This window comes from Cyanistes caeruleus, chromosome 23 (assembly GCF_971803275.1).
Source record: "Cyanistes caeruleus chromosome 23, bCyaCae1.hap1.1, whole genome shotgun sequence".
Taxonomy (NCBI): Eukaryota; Metazoa; Chordata; class Aves; order Passeriformes; family Paridae; genus Cyanistes; species Cyanistes caeruleus.
Genome location: NC_141723.1, coordinates 4,739,357 through 4,759,714, shown reverse-complemented (window position 1 = coordinate 4,759,714; position 20,358 = coordinate 4,739,357). Strand labels below are relative to the sequence as shown.

General features: G+C 48.8%; 1 protein-coding gene across 2 annotated transcripts in view; it reads left to right on the top strand.

Annotated features, from left to right (window-relative positions):
* POU2F3 (POU class 2 homeobox 3) overlaps positions 1 to 20,004 on the top strand; it is a 38,904-nt gene extending 18,900 nt beyond the window's left edge. Inside the window, exons 1-11 of one of the 2 annotated variants that reach the window (XM_086861032.1) lie at positions 7,591 to 8,004; positions 9,647 to 9,751; positions 10,731 to 10,833; positions 14,011 to 14,093; positions 14,219 to 14,401; positions 14,906 to 15,047; positions 15,640 to 15,776; positions 16,905 to 17,066; positions 17,430 to 17,496; positions 17,952 to 18,084; positions 19,315 to 20,004. In XM_086861032.1, the coding sequence (XP_086717158.1) occupies positions 9,725 to 9,751; positions 10,731 to 10,833; positions 14,011 to 14,093; positions 14,219 to 14,401; positions 14,906 to 15,047; positions 15,640 to 15,776; positions 16,905 to 17,066; positions 17,430 to 17,496; positions 17,952 to 18,084; positions 19,315 to 19,354 (1,077 nt within the window). In that variant the 5' untranslated portion in view covers positions 7,591 to 8,004; positions 9,647 to 9,724 and the 3' untranslated portion in view covers positions 19,355 to 20,004. Of the gene's footprint in view, positions 1 to 7,590; positions 8,005 to 9,646; positions 9,752 to 10,730; positions 10,834 to 14,010; positions 14,094 to 14,218; positions 14,402 to 14,905; positions 15,048 to 15,639; positions 15,777 to 16,904; positions 17,067 to 17,429; positions 17,497 to 17,951; positions 18,085 to 19,314 lie in introns of those variants that run through there. The other variant, XM_023941455.2, reaches the window with a different exon arrangement.
* The last annotated feature ends 354 nt before the right edge of the window (positions 20,005 to 20,358 follow it).

The window sequence follows — 20,358 nt, the reverse complement described above, 5'->3', positions numbered from 1 at the left end:
CCTCAGCCTATTTGGCAAACATTTCTTCTCTCCCCCCCTTTCCCTCCCCTCTTCAAACTCTCCTCCCACCTGGATGCAACAGTAATTTGTATGTGAATGAGAGGGAAAAGGGTGTGGATGGAAAAAGCAGCATCTTCTGCCTTGCCTATCTGGTTTGGCTTTTTTTATTTAGTGAGTCTAATGCTGGTTGTTTCCTGTTTATGGCGAGGGAAATGCAAAGGCACAGTAATAAACTTTCACCTTCGGTGCTGGCAGCCTGCACAGGGACATCTGCCTCCTGATGGGTTGGGATGGTGGCCAGAACGTGGCTGGGACAGATCTGAGTGTCTCTGCCTTTTCCTGGCAAAATTCAGTCCCCCTTTGCCTCAAATGGGAGCAGGACAGGTGCTGGGAGTGCTGGAATTGGAGCTTCATGTGGTGATCCTGTCCGGGCTGTCCTCAGCTCTGCTCGGGTTTAATTCTCTGTTCAGCCTTTAGGAAATTCTGGATTGTTTGTTTTTGTAGCTGCTCTGGAGAGCCAGGTGTCTGGAGCTGAGCTCTGGGACAGAGCTGCCTGCTGGAATACACACATGGATGGAGGGCTGATGGTTTTGGGAGGTGCCAGGGCTTGTGTGAGTGGTGTGAGGGTTGAGCCTGGCTCATGGTGATGTGCATCTGTCCGCAGCTGGGGGAGGAGAATGCACAGCTGCTGAAGCCAGGAGTGCTTTTCCAGCAGTGAAGTGATGGCAGGACCTTGTTGGTCCAGGGAGGAATGCAGGATCAGCTCTTCTCCTTCCAGAGGAGGGAATGAGAGCTCCTCTCCAGAGCTGGGAGGGAAAATGTCTCTCTTGAAATGGAGCTGACAGGTTTTTGTGTGAGCAGAGCTGGGCAGGATCTGCCTCTGCTCCCTATCCAAATGTGTCAGGCACTCTTCATGCCAGCAAAGGGCTGACCCTTGCAGGACAGGCTGTCGTTTGTTTATCAAACCTGTCATTAGCATCAGTCACATCAATCTGAAGTGATCTGGCTGGGAGATTTGACAATGTTTAAGACAGGCACTGAAGTGCCTGAGCAGGGCCCAACTTCAGTTTTCCTGTTGGTTCTTTATTCCTGTTGTTTGCTGTCTTTAGTTTACACCACTCAGGGGATGTAGGAAGGATACAGATTTCCAACAGGCTTCCTAGAAAGAAAAAAAAATAAATTATTATTATTTTCAGCTGGCTCTGTTGAAAAATTCCTCCTTTCTAAAAGCAGGTCAAGCATCCTGTGTGTTACTGCCCTGCTTTCTTACAAGAGCTGCTGAAGGGGTTCCTTTCCCTCAGGACCTCTTTGTCTAACTCCTCTCCCTGCTCTGTTCATATCTGACAGTCCTTGCCCAAAGAAACTTTAATTTCTGAAGTTCTTGTGGGATTTCCAGCAGTTGCTTTGAGTTATCTCAGGGCTCCACAGCTGATGTCCTGTAGGCACACGATGTGAGAAATTCAAAGTGGGCAAACTGCACCTGAGATGTGAAATCCCTGGTGGCTCCTTTTCAGTGCCACTAATAAACACCCTGACCTTGTTTGGTACCTTCCACCCACACGTCTGAAGGCTCTTTGCTAATGATTTAGCATCCCTTGGTGCCTCTGGAAGGTGTTTTGCAGACACAGCCTGACTCCCAGGCTGGAAAAGCCAGAGAGGCTTTTCCCAAAGATGCTGAGCTCTGATTGCAGCTGGGATCAGGGGGTGCTCATGGGCCAGTTGCCCTTGGACATTGTGCTCTATTGAAATCCAGGGGCCTGAGCTGGGTTATGGACTCCCATCCTCTGATTCACCGTCTTGTGCTCAACCACAGACAAGTTCTTCCTCCCCTCCATCCTTTTGAAGGTGCAGAGAAGGGCCTAACTCACCAGGTAGTTTGTTATTAATATCTGGGATGCAAAACTCCCTGCACATTTAATTTCGCTCCACCAGGGCTTCCCTCCCCCCAGGGGAGCTCTCTCATAGCTTTTCATTCTGCTCCGTGTTCCCACCTCCCCCTAATCTCAGGTGCTCCCTGGATGTCATTGCTGTTCCTGCTTGGCTTTTCCCCCTGTGGGTAGCTCAGGTTTCAGTCTGCCCTCCAGATTTCCATCCCAGTCCTGCTTTGCCCTCCTCTCAAGGGGAGGTTCACATCCTGCTTCCTTCTCCCCTCTGGGGATCAATTCAGATTTCACTCTCTCTTCTCCCCATTGCCCCAGGGGATCAGCCTAAGCCTTGCATCTGCTTTTCATCTCTTGAGCCTCCCCTGGCTGGAAATCAGGGCTGGCCTTGTATCTGCCTCGCCTGACACTGGATCTAAGCTCAGCTCTGCCCTGGCCTTTCCCTTTTGAAGTCTCCCTTCTCTGTCCTAGGGACAGGCTGATTGCATAAATTTGTTTGTGTGCAGGTTCCTCATTGAAATGCAGCCCTTTGGGAAAGCATCAGAGAAAGCCCTGGCTCCAGGGAAAGTCCTCTGTGTCTAAATCTGGCCCTGCTTTGCTTAGGACAGATATGCAGAGGAACCCCTTCTTCAGGCTGGGTTTGTTCTCGGATGAGCTTGCTGGGAATGAACTCCAAAACAGGCCAGGGGAACTTGTGAGGGAAAGGGGATGCAATTAGGAGCAAGGATTTGGCCTTTTTAATTGCTTTTCTCAAGAGGTGGACTGAAACCACTGAATTAATTTGTTGACAACAACCCAGAGTTGGCTGGATTTTATCTGTTCCTTAACATCCAATCTCCCAAACTCCTGCTCTCCTGCTTTTAAAGGGCAAACTTCACTTATAATGTGATTTCTACACCTGTTTCCTTGGCAAAATACCTGGTACAGTTGTTTCAGATCTGTCTGAGAGGGAGAGACAGAGATCTTCGTGCAAATTCCCTGCTCATCCCTCGGGAAACGCTTTCTGTGCTCACAAGGGACAAGGCCTGGTTTCACAGACCTGTCTGAAGGGTCACAAAACTTGTTTTCCACAGCAGCAGCTCAGCCCAGGGCACGGCTGTCACTGGACCAGCCACAATCCAGGTGGCCCAGCACCTTTCTGAGGGCTGGGTGGCACGAACTGCTGCGCCTGGATGTGACTCTCAGGGAGTCACCGCTAATGAGGAGAGGACTCCGAGTCCTTGAAGGCCTTTCATGTGCTGAGCTCCAAGAATCCACCCCAAAGCTGCAGCACCCAGCCAGGGTGGGGCCCTGTGCCCGTCCTGCACGAGGGCAGGTCCCAGCACACGGAGGGGAAGGCGATGGGTTTCAAGCAAGGCCTCTAATTTTGGACATCAGAGGGCACTTTCTCCCTCCCCAGCGGGGCTGAGCTGCTCCGTGTGGGATCAGTGGCTTTATCCGGCAGGGAACCCTCCTGCCTGCTTCCCCAACCCATGGAATTTGCATGGCTTGGGAGCAGAGAGCTGGCTCTGAGCTCCCCCAACCTCTTGGGCTTCATCCCCTACCCAAAATGAAACCCTGTGGGATGCTCTCCCACCTTCCTCACGCTCCCTTTCTCTTTCAGTGTGTCCCATGCCATCCCTCCAGCTGCTCCTCTCGTGTCCCAGTTCCCTGGGGCACAGCAGCTGGTGCCAAAAGTGCCAGGGACCAACGGGAGAGGCCCATGGAGCTGGGATGGAGCCAGCCCCAGTCTGATTCCAGCTTAATTCCTCCTAAAAGCGGGATGTGTCCCTACCAAGGGCTAGCAGGGCTGTGTGGACACTCTCCCCGTGGATGACTAATCCCAGGATATCCACGCAGTGCCAGGTGTTTGCATTTGTCACTGCCAGAAGGCACAGAGAGTCCTGAACAAACAGAGATTCCTCCCTGTAGGCAAGGGGTGCATGGGAAAAAAAAAAAAAGGACATTTTTCATGCAGGGCAGATTCTCAGCCCAGAAAATCCCAACAAGGCAACTTTGGAGTGGAACAGGAACGTGCTCGGGCTCCAGGGGACCTGTGTGAGCTTGCAGGAGGGCAGGGGAGAAGCCATGGAGTGGTGTGTGTGAAATCAGGGTGATAAGGAAAGGGGCAGGGATGCAGCCCAGGGTGGGAGCAGAGCAGATAAGCACGGGGGTGTAGGCAGAGGTGGAGTTCTGGAGAGGTTTGGGAGTTGGGCAAGTGAAATGGAGAGAGGTGCAGGGAGCAGTGCTGCAACCCATGGGAAGGCTAGGGCAGGGGGAGTCCTGGGAGGGAGACAGGGGAAAAATCACAGCCTTGATGGTGGGAAATTAATTTGGATTACTTTGAGTGGAGGTTCTGTCCACTCTGACCAAGAAAATGACATCTCCCCCTGCCTGTTGTAAAACTGCCCCATTTGGGATGCCCACAGGCCTTGGCAGGGAAGGAACCTGAACCTCACTGGTAAGAGGGAAGGTGCTGGAAGTTGCTTTTCCAGTATCTTTTCGGCAGTTCTGTGTCCCCCTGAGCACAGAGCACCTCCTGAGATCACTCAGCAGGCTCTGTGCTCCCAAGGCCCTGCGAGCAGCCAGGACACTCCCACCTGAGCAGGTGTCCCTGAGCATGGCCAGGCAGGGCAGGTGCTCTTCCCACCTCTGCTTTGCTTCTCCTCTCCCCTGCCCAGCTCCTGCTTTGGAAGCCTGCTGTGCCACAGGTGATCATTTGAGGTTCAGCAAAGGGGGGACTTCTCTCTCTTCCCTGTTTGTTTGGAAGCAAAAATTCCAGGGAAAAGCTGTATCAGAGAGCCCACAAAAGCTGCGTGTGGTTCTGTTTGTTTTCTCCTGTCGAGTGTGCAGCTTGCTTGCTCCTAAAGTTTTGATTTCCCACCCCTACTCTGACTCCAGCACAACCATTTACATCCCAAGCTGAAGCTGAGGATAAACCCTATCAGATCAGACCTCAATTAATAAACTCAAAGGCCTCATGTAAGGTGATGCAGGTGTGCTGAGGTTTGGGATTGCATTTGAATTTTCCAGCGTGCTGCCATGGCTAAGCTTTAGGACAGAGCCTGTTAGGGAGTTAATCCCATGCTGAATTCCTTTCTGTCACGCTGACAGCTTCCAAAAATTCCCAGCCTTCAGTGGGATATTAAATGTTACAAGGTGAATATCGTGGCATTGGCATAAAGGTTTTCTGCTTTCTTTCCAGGTGTCTGTTAAGCCTTGCTGTACATGCAGGATAGTACATGTGGAAATAGTAATTGCAACCCCATTATTATTATTATTATTGCCATAATTTATTATTAGTGTGTTTTTTATTTTATGGGGCCCACGTGTGCGGGTAATTCACGGCGGAGCACTTACGCCATCGGAAGGTGGGAAGGCTCAGGGAGCTGCAAGAGCCTTGGATCCAGATTAATGCCTGTTTCCAGCTTAAAACCTCCTCCCTGGGCTCCAGGCAAAGGGTTTTGGGGTAGCTTGAGGCAGCTCTTCTGTGCTCAAGAGCACTTTGGGGTGACTCAAACCATTTTGGGGTGACTCAGAGCTGTGTCGTTCCTTTTCAGCAAGGGCCAGGTGCTCCAGACCCTCTGTGTGCACCTGATCCTCCTCTTCCCTCTGCTCTGGAGGGCTGGGAATGAGTCAAACTCTTAAACTCAGCTCTGACAGCGAGATAAGGCAGATGTGGAGGCAGATAAATGTGTTTCAAAGAGGTCACTGGCTAAATAGGAGCTTCACAACAAATAGGGTTTAGGGTTGTCTTCCATCTCCCATGAATGTGGTTCCTGCCTGATAACTGGGGCTGGAGAGGGCTGGCAGGGCTTGGATAGGAGAGATCCGGATTTGGGGAGAGGATCGGAGGCTCTGATTTGATAGCTGAGCGAGGAGGATGATGATGAGCACACTGGGAGCTCATCCCAAGGAGGATTCTGGGGCTGCTTTGGGGTCTGAGGGATGGGGAAGACGTTGAGATTATCCCTAAACCGGGATTACCCATGGAGGGCTCCAGCCCACCCAGTGGGATCCAGCACACAGAACCCAACACTGGCCAATCTGAAGGGAACAGCAGCACACAGAGCTGCTCAGGAGAATCTTCCCAATTCCCCGGCTTTCCACAGCTCTGCAAGATGTCTGCAGGATGTTTTCATGAGCCGAGCGTTTGCCAGAAGTTCACAGATCAGTTACAAAACAAATGTACCTTTTTTTTTTTCTTTCTTTCTTTTTTTTTTTTTTTCCTCTCCCCTTCTTCCTACTGGTAAGGAAGAGTTTGTGCAGTAATTGCAGGCAGGTTGGGAGATGTTTTCTTCATAATTCTCCTTCTTATGAAATGTTTATGAAACACCTTCCACAAATCAGTTACGCAAGCAGGCTCCGGAGCTTTGATCATTTTCCATCACCCTCAATGTGTTTCTTAGTTTGTTTTGCTTTTTGTTTTTGTGTTTAGGCCAGAGATAGGTAAGAAACCATCCATCCTTGCAGCTGTTCGAGCCAGCTACGGAAGGGACTCTCTCTTTTCCACCCAGTCACCCTTCCTGTGTTTTTCACTCAGCTTGCTCGGGGGCTGACCCTGTTTCAGGGCTGTGAAAACATCCAAACATCCACTTGAGATTTGCAAGTGTGATTCCTGCCCTGGCCCCGAGGAGCTCCCGTGCCTCCAGCTGCCGTTACCTGCTCCCAGCCCTGCCCTGGGCCTGGCCCCAGGGGGGGAAGGTGCTGGGGATTCACAGCCAAGAGCCCCCACACCTCACCTCAGCCCTGGGGATTTGCAGGTCCTGCTCTTTGCCCTGCTCCTTTTTTCCATGGAATGGGTTGGGAGATCATCCCATTCCAACCCCTTGCCATGGGCAATGAAGCTTCCAGCACACCACGTTGCTTTCCTTAAATACTGTTATTTTTCCGAGTGCAGTTCAGTGGGAACAAAGTCTCTCCGTGACTTCTCGTTCCCCTTACCCTATCCATGATCACCCCATAAAACCAAGATCCTGAGCAATCCCAGTGGGATCTGCTCCTGGTTTTACCCAAATCACAGAGTTCCCATCAAATACCCCCACGAGGTGGTTCTCCGAGGATTTCATCATTTCAACCTTTCTTCTCTCCTTTTTTCACTCCTCAAGGAAAACTCTTCCCATATTTGCAGGCATTTTCTGCAAATCCGAGGCAGATGCACTGGGAAAGGAGGAGGCAACTCCTCCCCTCGTTTTATTAATTTGAAATTTACATTATTTTAAGGGAGTCTCATGGTATTGAGTGGCCTCGCCCACAATGTGTGTGGTTTTTTGGGGTTTTTTTGGTTTTGATTTTTTAATGTACACTTGGCAATATTGCCGGTTTAGCCAGGGAAAAAAAAACGAAAGAGCGGGATTTGCATAAACCATCCCCAAAGTTTTGGATAGATCCCGAACTCCTGCTAATGAACAATTATCCAGCTGCAGGCCTGTCGGGGAGAGGAAGAGGAGGGCGAGGTAAATTTGAGCCTAAACCCAATGGAAATAGGTGCAAGGGGGAGAAGGATTTGTCAAGAACAAACCCCAGGTTCCCGCCCACTGCGCAGGAGGGAGAATTCCAGGGCCGGGGGAAGGAGCAGTGGGAGATGTTGTTGTTTTTAAATCGGGAACCGGTCCTTTGCCAAACCCACCTCCCGTTCTCACATCGAGCCATGCCGGGATGCGGCTACACACCCCTTTCTCCCTGGAGCGCCGCCAGCTCGTCCCGCTTGGCAGCTGGAAAAATTGATTTCAGTTTGGAAATGGCTCGTGCCTCTTCAACACCCCACTCGTGTCGGGATCACAGCTCAGGCGGGATCCGGAGCCCGGCTCTCTGAGACGCCAGAAACTTTCATTTCTTGGGACTGCTCAGCCTTGGATGAAGCAGATAAACATTAATTTTTATTTTTTTTAATATTTTTTATTTTTTCTTTTTTTGCCTCTGATGGATTCTTTTTAATGCAAAGAACATCCATAAATCCACGTGCCTGGAGTGACTGGATGGCTCAGGGGTAACGGGGTGTCCTCCTGAGCCTTTTTGACTGACATTCAGTGACTTATCGCTGGCGATAGCGATCGAGAAGATCTTTCCACTTGATTTCTTTTTTATTTTTTTATTTTTTTTTTGCCCTGCCAGGCTAAGAGGGATGATCATGCCAACCTGAAAGGTAGGAAAGAGCTGGAATTCATAGCATGTCTACCTCTTGTTGCAAGGAGCTGGGATTATTGCAAAACGAGTTTCGGCGGTGTCCAGAGCTCAGGTTGTAATGAAAGGGGGTGTTGTAATCACCTTCCCTCGGAGCAGCACCTTCCAAAATGCACAGGGGAACGTTGCAGCTCCCTGCTCTGGAGCTCTTGAGCCTCTTGTGATCCCTTTTTCCCCTTTTCTCCTCTCATGGAGGTCCATCAAAGCTTGGACTCGGTGATTGTGGAGGTCTCTTCCAACTGAAATTATTCTGTGCTTTGCTCAGATGGGCAGAAAAGCTCCTTCAACTCCAAAATATTCACTTGGGATGGTGTTTGCAGAGCTGGATTTCTTGTCCCCCTCTGCTGGCAGGAGGCTGCAGGGCCTTGAGCCCCATCAGTGGGGCAAAGACCCTCCTCACCTTTGGGGATGTGGGGTTTGGAAGGGAACTGGTGGGACCTGGGGATGGTCAGCCTTAGGAGTCAGGGTGAATCTTCAGGAGTTTGAAACCATGTCCTTTGTAGAGACCTCCTGGTTTTTCCAGTTTTTGGGAATCAGAGGCTGTTCTTGCTGTGATGAGGAATAAACTTTTTTCAGGGTGTTCTTACGCTGAAAAAAGTTTTGGGTCAATTTTTTCTTGGTGGAGAGTTCTGTATCTTTTACCTGTCCCCTGTGCAGGGACAGTTCTCACTCACCTTTCAGGAATTAACCTAAAAACTTCCAAAATCGTCCCTCCCTCCTGTCCCAGTCAGCACTACCAAAATATTTCACCTACTACAACAATTGGAACAGATTATTCTTATTATTATTTCTTAATAAATTAATTTTTCAAAATTGTATTAGCAATGTTAGAAATGAACATGGAGATTGTGGAATAAACCAGAAACAAGGATTCAGCTCTGGTCCCTGGGTGCATTTTTTTCTAAGAATGTGGATTTAAAAATCATGCTTTTTCTTGTGGAAGAGAACTTTGCTTGAACATTAAAGTAGCTCAAGAAGACCACTGGACACCTGTGAAGTTTTCCAGTTATTTTTCCACAGCTTGTAACTGAGGAAGGAGATTTTCCTTGTAATTTCTTGTTGTTTCTTGGTAGAAATGGAAGAAATTCAGCCTGGAGTGCTGCATTTTCAAGTCTGGGAGATTGTTCTGCTTTTTTGAGGTCTTCTATTCCATGACCTATCCTTTCCCATCCCCTTGTACAGGGGATGTCCCCTTGTCCCCATTCTCTGTTTTGTGCAGGGGAAAATGAGAGGTTTTCCATGTCCAGCCCTCCTATTGGGGCTTGAGTTGTGATCTGGAATGAGGAATTGCTTCTTGTCTTCATTAAAACTCCACAAAAGGCTTTAAACTTTGCAAAGCTGCTTGAAATGGGTTGTTTCTCAAAGTGTTTTAATTCCCAAAGTGTTTTAATTCCCAAAGTGTTTTAATTCCCAAAGTGCCAGCCTGCCCTGGGCTTGGCAGAGCAGGGAAACTGGCCATGGGATGGAGTGGAGAGCAGGAGTGTGGAATGACCCTGATTTTCAGCGATGGAAGCAGCTGAAAATTCCCTGAGAGGGAATCTTCCAGCCTCTGGGATCCCACTGCTGCTCATCCCTAATTCTACAATTCCTTTGCTCTTTTGCAGATTAAAACCGAGGACCTCAGCGACTCCTTGCAATCTGCCATCCCCCCTCGGTCGGGTCACCTCGTGCAGGGATCATCCATGATGCCAGGGAGCCAAATCGCAGGGGTGAGTGACCTGGCTGCTCCCAGGATCCCAGGAAAAGGCTGCTCCTGACCCCCTCCCCAAATCCCTTGGAACCTGAGAGGGTGGGGAACACGGATCTGGAAAAGTGAATCCTCATCTTCCTCCTCGGTTTTAACTCGTGGGTTCAAGGGTAGACTGGACATGTGCTGGGATGGGATTTCCTCCAAGGGTTTGCCAAGCAGGGAAACCACCCCAAACCACCCCATGGTCAGGAAATCCCTCGGACTGGAAACAATTGGAGGCTGAGACAGCACCAGGGGAAAGTGTTTGATAATGTTTGCCCTGCTCTTCCTCATTCATGAGTGTCTGGTTAATGCCATTGTTGGAGGTAGGATTCTAGACCAGATTAACTCCTAATCTGAGCTCGTTGTTGCCTCAAATTGATTTACACCACGGAAGAAATTAATTCCTCGAGGGAATTTTATTTTTCCCTAAGGTAAAAATTTGGAGATCAGCACTTAACTCTTGCTGAATTCCAGTGGGAGTTGGATGCCAGGTGGGCACACAGATGCTCAGTAATCCCTTCCCTCGTTCTTTCATGAGGTATTCAGATCCATTATACAGTTTGGGGATTCTTCAATTTTCCCCAGTTTTCAGAACAGTCCTGTGGGAAGAAGTGCTGGTGAGCTGGGACAGCCTGGTGCAATTTGCTGTGATTTTAGATAGTTCTCTCTGGAAATACTTAAAGAAACTGAAATCTGAGAGGTTTCACTCTTCTAAAAACCAGAGTTTGATTGCCTCAAAAATGTCTTTATCAAGAGTTAACTTTTCCAGGGAAAAGCAGACAGTTCTCCACATGGATATCTCTGTATGCACCGAGTTCTTCTCTTATACTTGAAACTTTTGGACCTGCAGCTCTCCAGCCCCCAAATTTCCCAAATTCAGTGTGGATTTGTGAGGAGATGCTGAGTGAGGAGGATAAATCCTTGAGTTTTATTGTTCCCTTTTCTTTTTTCTGTAGGACATGAGCTCTCTCCACACCCTGCAGCAGCTGGTGTTGCTTCCTGGGCACATGCAGTCAGTCCCCCAGTTCCTTCTGTCCCAGTCTCAGGCAGGACAACAAGGTAAGAGAAAGAAAAGCTGAGGTGATGCCTTTTTTGGGCTTGCCTAAAAACAGAATCCAGACAAAATTAAGAGAATAAAAAGCAGTTCTATTTATTGAAGGGTCTTCAGGTGCATTTAGGGCAGACAAAGCCCCCCAGGGGCTGCACCCAAAAATAGCTCACAGGTTTTGACATTTTTATAAGTTTGGTCCATTTGCACATTGGGGGTTCATCTCCCAGTTCCAGCTGCAGGGAATGAAGGAATTTCCCCCAAGTTTGCTGCCCCCAACTCCCTTTTGTTTCCATCTCTGGGGGCCTGAGGCAGTGAGGTGTCCTTGATTGCCAGGCCTGGAGAGGAATTGTTGTGTGTGCCCAAAGTGGGGAAGCAGCAGCTCCCAGTGTGTGTGGAGTTTGGAGTCACACACTGAGGAATGGCAGGAGTACAGATGTGTGAGAAACAGAAAAGCTGAAATCCTGAGGCATCGGGGATGGGTAAATATTTAGGGAAAACCTCCCTTCTCACGGATTTTCCCAGCGTGATGCTGCCCGTTCCCACAGCGGGGATGATCCCAGATCCATGCGGGAGCTGCTGGCACCTGCACCTTGTGCGCTCCACCAGTGCCACCTTGGGGCCAGGCAGCGATCCCAGCCTGGAATTCGGGACAGCTCCCGCTTTTCCAGCAAAACGGAGAAGGAGCTGCTCCTTGGGGAGCAGGGCCAGCCCTCCCACTCCTCATTAATCCCAGAAAGCTCATCAGAGGTCGGGCTGATCGTTTGGAGGGAGGGTAAATCCAGGGAAGGAGCAGAACGGGTCCAGCTTAGCCAGGAGCAGGTCTGGGATGGGATCCAGAGGTTTGGGTATTCCACAGGGCAGGAAAGGTGTCCCTGCTCCTGAAACACGGAGAGATCAGCTCCAGGAAAGCACTGAGGACTCAGAGAAAGTCCCTCTAATTCTGTTTTTACCCCCAGCGTTTTTACAGCATTTCTCCCACCCCAGGGATGTGGATGGAGGATGTTTTGGGCTTTAATTCATAACCTGGCAGATCCAAGGGGACTTGGATCCTTTGTGCTCTTGATTTATCCCAGCACAGAGCTCCCTCCACATGAACTAAAATTCAGGATTATAACCTTAAATCTCCACATCTCGAACCCACTGGTTCACATACTCCAAAAGCAAGTGGGGAATTTATTTCTTCCTGCCAATATATAAATTCTCCTCTCTGCCAAATGACTCTGAGTGATGGATAAAGATACTTGATGTATATTTACAAATAATTTTGAATTAGTTTGTTTGAAATGTGGTCAGGACAATCTATTCCTCGCTGCCTGCTTCTACTCAGGAATAATAAACATCTTTTACTGCAAAAGCAGAACTTTTGCTGCCTTTGTTAGATTAGAATTTATCTGTTCAGTGACATTTTTTGGCAGATATGTTTGATTGTCACCCCTTCCAGCTCCAGGCTTGACCAGGACTGGATATTCTGGCCAGGAGCTGGATTTTTGTGCAGGACATTTCCATTTTCATGGGCGTTTGCCAGGTTTCAATGATCCTTTTGCCACGTGCATGCACAGCCAGTGGGGAGTGAAAACAAAGGTTGAGGTTGGCTTTGTGGAATTTGGTTCAAGTGGAGTTTTCTTCCTCCTGAAGGAAGGCAGAAAATATTCCAGAATTCCAGAATTGTCCCTGGGGCCATCAGGGAATTCCCTGATTTTGGACTCTGGGTCCACAAATGGATTTTGTGGCCAAAGGGGCTTGGCTGGGGGCTGAACCTTTCCAAGAAGGGATATGAATTTTAGTTTGGTTGTGTTTTGAAGCTGTCAGATAAATCCCCAGGTGTGACTCCTCATTCCCTGTGCAGCCCAAATCCTGACACACCCGAGCCAGGCTGGGAGAGCTCTCTCAAGGTGGGAATGAACAGGAGATTTTGGGAATCCTGTCAGTCTAAATATTGCTGCTGAAATCTTCATCCCAGCTGTCAGACCGGTGATTCCTGAATCAAGCCCTTCATTTCCCTCAGAGCTGGAGCTGAGGTGTTCAATCATGATTTTAAAGACTCCAAATGACAGAGCATCTGCCATGTCCCAAGGCAAAGCCATTGCTGTGATTAATTACCTGCACTGGTAAAAATGTGCACCTCATTACCAGCCCAGATTTGAAATTCTGAGTTCTTCCAGCATTAGGGAAGCTTTATTCCAACCCCAGCCTAAGTAAATAAATGGGATTGTACACATCAGATCTAAATTAAATAAGAAAAGGCAGAAAGAGAGAGGGGGCGGGGAGAGTGATTGATTCTGGAGATTATGTGTTTTCCCTTTTATTAGCAGAAGTCCATAAATTTCTATGGATTTCCCTGTAATTGTCAGTTATAATCAATTAAATATATTGACTGCTCTGAGCAAGGTTATAAATCCTCACTAAATTCTATAGGTTTCACTCACAATGGACTTGATACCAACTAAATTTCTGGGGAACTACACAACCTAATTCTGTAGGACATTCCCTCTAAGAGCTATAGGCTTGTACTTGGCAGTTTGTCAACTAAACAATTACACAGCCTCCATAAATCCCAGTTTTTGTTGGGTTTATGGATTTCCCTTCTTTTTTCCTTTCATCATTTCGTGTCAGCTCCGGCGTTCTGAAAGAAATTCAATTTATTTGAAATACAGTAGGGTAGGAAAGAAAGGGTCAGATGGCTTCTGAATGACATTTGAAAATGAAATGTAGAATTGAGAGCAGAGTGGGAGGGCTCACAAGATTAACTGGAGGATCAGGGGTTTTTTAACAAGATCAAGTGGCTAAAAGTTGGAGTCACAAGGGCTTATATTGGAAATAAGAGGTCCATTTTTCTAAGAGCTACAATAATTGAGCACTGGGAGAGATCCCCACGAAGGAAATCCTCTGCTGCTTCGCACCTAAAATCAAGAGTAGAGGTCTCTGCAATGCCTGAGTGTGATGAGTGACACGCAGGGATCAGCAAATGAGATATTTCACTTCTATCATTATTGTAATAATCCCTTGCAGGCTAAAAAGCCATGGGAAGAACCTTTTCTTTCTCATAATCCAGCTCAGAGCCAGACACGCTCCTAACAGCTGAAATTCTTGTATTTTGGGCAAGAAATATCAAATGGAGCTTCCTGCTCCGAGCTTCCCTGGGGGTGTTCACTGACCAGATGTGTCTCTGGTTTTTTTCCCCTCAGCTTTGCAGCCAAACCTCCTCTCCTTCCCTCAGCAACAGGGCAGCCTCCTCCTCTCCCAGCCCGGACCCAGCCTGGCCTCCCAGGTAAGAACACACCTGAGGGCGTGGTGAGCTCCACCTGCTGCTTTGGGGAGGACAAACAGCACAGAGGAGAGCATGCTTTTCTGTTTGTGTGACCCTGAGCATCTTCTTTGGGGTGCTTTGGACAGGCTGTGGGGCGCTCTGGCCTCCCTGGCTCCTCGGTTGAACCCCACCTGGACGTCCCCCAGCACTTGCAAGTGGCAAAGCACCTGACCCCAGCAGGAGCTTCCGAGGAGCCCAGCGACCTGGAGGAGCTGGAGAAGTTTGCAAAGACTTTCAAACAAAGGAGGATCAAGCTGGGGTTCACACAGGTGAGAGGGAGGGGATGGGGGCAGTTCGGGGCAGAGGTGTGGATGAAGGAAAGGCTGGATTAGGTAAATTTGGGTTATTTTGCAGCATTCCCTTCCAAATACATCAAGACACAAACCCTTCCTAACACCTCACCACCATAACCTCGATATCTGCACCTTCTCCAGGATTCAGGGGTGGGGGCGGATTCCTTTGGGGAGGGAAAAAAAAATCCCCTTTTCCTGGCAGGCAAGTGATGGAAACAAGACTGAAGCTATCCTGGAAGCAGCCTGAGGGGAACTTTAGGCTACCTTAGGAGTAAATTCTTCACTGAAGGAGCGATTGGGCACTGGAATCATCTGCCCAAGGAGGTGGTGGTGTTTAAAACGTGATTAAGTTGATGAGGAGGTGTTGGCTCATAGGCTGGACTCGATGATGTCAAAGATCTTTTCCATTCCACGGTGAATTCTGTGGTTCTGGGAGGGCTCTCCCTGTGCTCACGAGGGGATTTGGGTGTCCCCTGGCAGGGTGACGTTGGCCTGGCCATGGGGAAGCTCTACGGCAACGACTTCAGCCAGACCACGATCTCCCGCTTCGAGGCTCTCAACCTGAGCTTCAAGAACATGTGCAAGCTCAAGCCCCTGCTGGAGAAGTGGCTCAGTGACGCAGGTAGGTGACACCAGGGCAGAAACAGAGAGCATCCACCCAGGAACCTCCAATCCATTAATCCACCCCCTGTGCGAGCTGGAAAAGAAGGGGAGGAAGTGCTGAGGTGCTCAGGGATCAGCCCTGGAGGTGCAGCTGGCAAAGGAAGGATTTCACTGAGAGGGGAATTCCCAGGGGCAGCAGGATTTGGGGTGGTGTCCTGTGCTGACCCCACGTCAGCCTCGTGCTTCACCCAGCCCTCCAGGATGTCTGAGCCATTGCTCACATCTCAGCCACCCCGAGCCAAGTGGTTTGGCCAACATCCTTTTCTGTGTGAAATGAAATTATTGGAACACTCCTGGTCCCTGTCAGAGCAGGATGGAAATGAAGCTCACAAAGGAAAAATGGTGTGTGGGTTAAAACATTTTTCTCCTTTGATTTGGGCGAGCTCACTGATGGATTTGGAGCATTTTAATCATCATCAGAGGGAGGATCCACAATGCAGGAACGATTTATCTATTTCAGAAGGCACCTTTGTTCCACAGAAAGTATCTGGGAATGAAAATAACTCATTATCTGTTGGATATCTCTTTTTCCCCCCTCCCTCTTCCCCCAGAATCTGCTCCTTTGGATTCCTCCATGAGCACCCCCAATTCCTACCCCTCAGTGAACGAGATGTTTGGACGGAAAAGGAAGAAGAGGACCAGCATCGAGACCAACATCCGCTCCACACTGGAGAAGAGATTCCAAGATGTGAGGGGAAAATCTTTCCTTCTCTTGGCAACTCTCCCTGAGCCTGGCATTTGCTCGTAGCACTGGGCCCTCTCAAGAAAAGAACTTTTTTGGGGGTATTTTATTTGATAGCAGGTTAGAAAATGCTTGAAGGAGCATAACAGGTGAAGTGTTAAACTCAGAGAAACCCCCAATTATTCCCTTGTTGAGTGTTGTTCTAAGGGAATTTTGACTTTAGCACCACATTTTCCCATAATCACCCACTGGGCCAAAGCTGAACTCTGCACCCAACTCTTTTCTTTTTGAGTTGCAGACATGTCACAGGAGCTCTGTGGCCCCATTAAACAGCTCTTGTGAGACCCCAGAACTTGCTGCTCCAAATATTTCTCCTGAACCCATTCAGAAGTGAAGCCCTTCTACTTTTTAAGCTCCAAGAATTTCAAGAAGAATCACTCCAGACATCAAACAGAGCTTTAATCAATAGGACTAAACTGTACATTGGAAATTCCTCAAATCAAAACATTTTCTGACCTTGTTTTTTCTTGGTTTCTCCCTCATATCAAAACTTTGTCAGCCATCACCAGATCATTTTAGCAGCTCATTTTTAGCTGGTAGAAGGCATTCTCTGTCATGGGAATGTTATCTTGGCATCTCTGTGCCAGGGATCTTTGATATTTCTGAGCTTCAACTCTGAGCAAACCCCACAGAGCTGAAAGGAGTGAAAATAAATGACTCAGGGGCAGGGTGGGCTCTGTTATTTCCCTTTCTGAATGAAGGCTGTGGAAAGAGAGAGGCTGTGGCTCTTCTGAGAGCAGCACCCAGGGCTCCTGTCCCCTGGACAGGGCTGAGGACACCAGGTTTAGGTGACCCCAGCAGAGATTTTGGTGCTGTAAAGGTCAAAGAGGGAAGTGATTTGTACAGTAACAGGAGCAGGAGCTGTGACTCATCCCCCCCCTGACTCTGGGAGAGCTGAGGTGGAACCAGAGGCACTTTGTGGTTCACAGAAAATAATCTCTCACCCAAATATTTACCCTTGGCCTCGGAGGGAGCTTCTGTCCCCTCCCCAGCTCTCAGCCAAGCCCACCCTTGTCCTGCCAGCAGTCCCTGATGCTCTTTGGGGCTTTTTTAACCTCCTGCCTCTCTCAGCAGAACCCCAAGCCCAGTTCAGAGGAGATCTCCTTGATAGCAGAGCAGCTCTCCATGGAAAAGGAAGTGGTTCGGGTCTGGTTCTGCAACCGGCGCCAGAAGGAAAAGCGGATCAGCTGCCCGATGCCATCCCCCATCAAATCACCCATCTACAACTCCAGACTGGTGAGGGACTTGAATGGAACCCGGGCCAGAACATTTATTATTATTCCAGCCATCGAAAACAATCAAATTATAACAATCTTTTGTGATTTAAAAAAAAAAAAAAAAGGCCAGGTAGCACCTGAAGATCTTGTTTAGAAACAAGGGGGGGATGCTGTGATGCAACACTTAATTCTGATTTCTTCCTGTGGCCTTGGATATGGGAATGGTGTTTCTACACTGGAATATGAATGGAAATATCCATGAGAGCCCTGGCTGTGGGTGCTGTGTCCCTGGGAGCCACACAGGGCACAGGAGAGCAGGGGAGGATGTGATTTATCCCCTCTCGGTGCCAAATGCTCACTGCCTGCCTCTGGTCCTGCCTAGGTCTCTACCTCAGGGTCCTTGGGGCCCCTCTCCGTCAATCCAGTGCACAGCACCATGCCTGGGACTGGTGAGCCTTGGGAAACCTCCCTTCCCTCCTTCCTCTGCCCTTTTTATCCCTGACTCCTCCATTTCGGGCTCACGTTTGCAGGATAATCCTCATCAGACCCTTGGCTTTGGCCAGGGAAAGTGCCCCCACACAGATGGGATAAGAACAGCCCCCTCTTGCTGTTGGGTGGGATAAAAACATGGAAAACACTGGGCAAAAGAACATTTCCAGCACAATCCTAGGTTGGGGTGTTTAGGTTTGGGAAGCAGGCAGAACTGGGAGCCAAATAAAGGGTGGGTTGGAGTCAGATCTGCTTGGAGACCTGAGATTCCCAGAGACAGGAACAGGGGACATTCCTGGGGTCCCCCAGGGCAGGGACAGGGAATCAGAGGAGCCAGGGGATGGGCACAGGGATAGGCTGGGAATGTTTGTGCAGGAGGAGGAGCTGCCAGGCTCACTGTGCTCTCCCCCTGCAGTGACATCCTCGTGCTCCCCAGGGAACTCCAGCAGGCCCTCGTCCCCTGGCAGTGCCCTCCATGCCAGCAGCCCCGGCACAGCCCAGAGCAACTCCAAAGCTGCCATGAACTCTTCTGGCTTCAACTCTTCAGGGTAAGGCACAGCTCACAAGAAAACACCCCCAAAACAACCCAGGGTGACACTGGGATCTGCAGGAAGAGCAGGAGAGCTCTCAGAGGTTCCAGTGGAGTGTTCCCATGTGTGAGCCCCCGGGGACAGGGTGGGATTGTTGGGGTGTCCTGTGCAGGGACAGAAGTTGGATTTGGTGATTCTGCTGGGTCCCTTCCAGCTCAGGATATTCTGTGATTCTCGGGATGTGGCTGTTTTTTCTGCTTGGAAATGAAAATCAATCAGGTTTTGCCTGAACAACTGTGCTGGTTAAAAAAAAAAATAATTAAAAAACCAGCCCCAAAGTGATTAGAAACAATGTCCTTACCTGACTCCTTGTGAAGGAAGCAGAGGAAGGTTTATTTTGCTGTTCCTGCTTGGATAACCCCCTCCACAGCCAGTTTTCTCTCCTGCAGTGCCACCCACAGAGCTCTGCTGTGAGCAACTCTTCCACAGCGGCAAAACAAAGAATCTTTTTTACCTCTGCCCTACCTTTAGAGGCTGCAAAAGCATTAAATCTGCACTTGTGATTTCTGCTGCATCACCTCGAGGATGCTGAGTTAGGAAAGGTCACCCTGTGCCATGAATCCCCCTCCCCTTATTTTGTCCCTGCAACAAAAAATTTGTTGCTCAGAGTGAGGTTTTGTTATAAAAGCAGAGACAGGAAAATATTAGGAAAAAAAATATTTTTTTTTTAATAGTAAAATAAGTTTTTTTCAAAATGCTATGACACAAAAAAAAAAAGGGAGAAATGATTTTTGGATTCCCCCACTTATCATTTACCTCTAACTGAAACACTTTTATCTTCTTTGTTTCAGTGGAAACATTAGAATGAAATGAAGCTTTTTTCCAACAAAAACTTTTGTGATTTTAAAATTAAAAAAAAAAAAAAGCCAGGTAGCACCTGAAGATCTTGTTTAGAAACAAGGGGGGGGGGATGCTGTGAGGGAACACTTAATTCTGATTTCTTCCTATGGATATGGGGATGGTGTTTGTAGCCTGGAATATGAATGGAAACATCCATGAGAGCCCTGGCTGTGGGTGCTGTGTCCCTGGGAGCCACACAGGGCACAGGGAGAGCAGGGCAGGGTGTGATTTGTGATTTATCCCTTCTCCAATGCTCCCTGCCCGCTGAGTGCTGAGCCCAGTGGGGAAATGAAATGGGGATGATTTTCACTCCGAGGTGACACTTTTGTTGTCCCATGTTGCCGACAGCTCCTGGTACCGATGGAACCAACCCACCTACCTCCACTGAGCCCTCCTGCAGCAGCGAGGGCGAGAGCAGCTCCAGGCCGTGCCCCATCCGTGACGCTCGGGGCCTTCCAGTGCCTTCCAGCGCCTCCAGGAACCCCCGGCAGCGGGGCTGTGCAGGGACTCAAACTGCAGCCCAGCCCTTCCCCGAGCCCCCACGGTGACATTTTCCCCTCTTGCCCCAGCCCCACAGTGCCATTGTCCCCTCCCCGAGCCCCCACGGTGACACTGTCCCTCGCATGGCTCCTCCGCTTGCAGCTCCGCATCCTCCCGGGCAGGGCTCCTGGCTCAGGACTCTCCTCTCTCTCTGTCTCTGTCTCTCTGTCCCATCCTGTCCCAAATCCCAGAGATTCCCAAAAGGAAGGAGGGTCCCTCCTGCTGTTCCTGTCACGCACAGCCCCCAAACTGAGCCGAGGTTTGAGTTCATTTCACCGCAGCCCCGTGGCTGGGTGGGAGCCTTGGTTTTTCCCCAGGCTCCTCATCCACTTGCTTTGCGCCTCCTGCTCCCTTTCTAAAGGTGCTTTTTTTTGTTGTTTTATTTTCTTCCTTTTTTTTTTTTTTTTTTTTTTAATTAAGTATTTTAGAGCCTTCTTATTTTTTTCCTTTAAAAAAAAAATACAAACAACCAAAAAAAAAAAATTGTCTTTTGCAAAACTTTGTGTCCAGGTCTTGTTATTGCTGAAAACCTTGGGGGAAATTGTGATTTGTGTTGATTTAGTTGGATGAGGATGAGTCTTGACCTTTCCTTTTTTATTTATTTTCCTCTTTTTTGGGTTTTAACTGATACCAAATAATAACAAGCTATTATTGAGGTGCTTTCTGGTCTTTGAGCTGGAAGGAATTTATTTTCTGTTCCCTGTTTTTCTGCTTACATAGTATTACTTGAGGTTGGTGTGTGCAAATGTTTGGGAATTCCATGAGATTCCAAAGGAAAAGTAAATTTTCACAGCCTATTACCAGGAAAATCGTGGTTACAATTCCACTCTTATTTTTCTGTTATTTTTAATT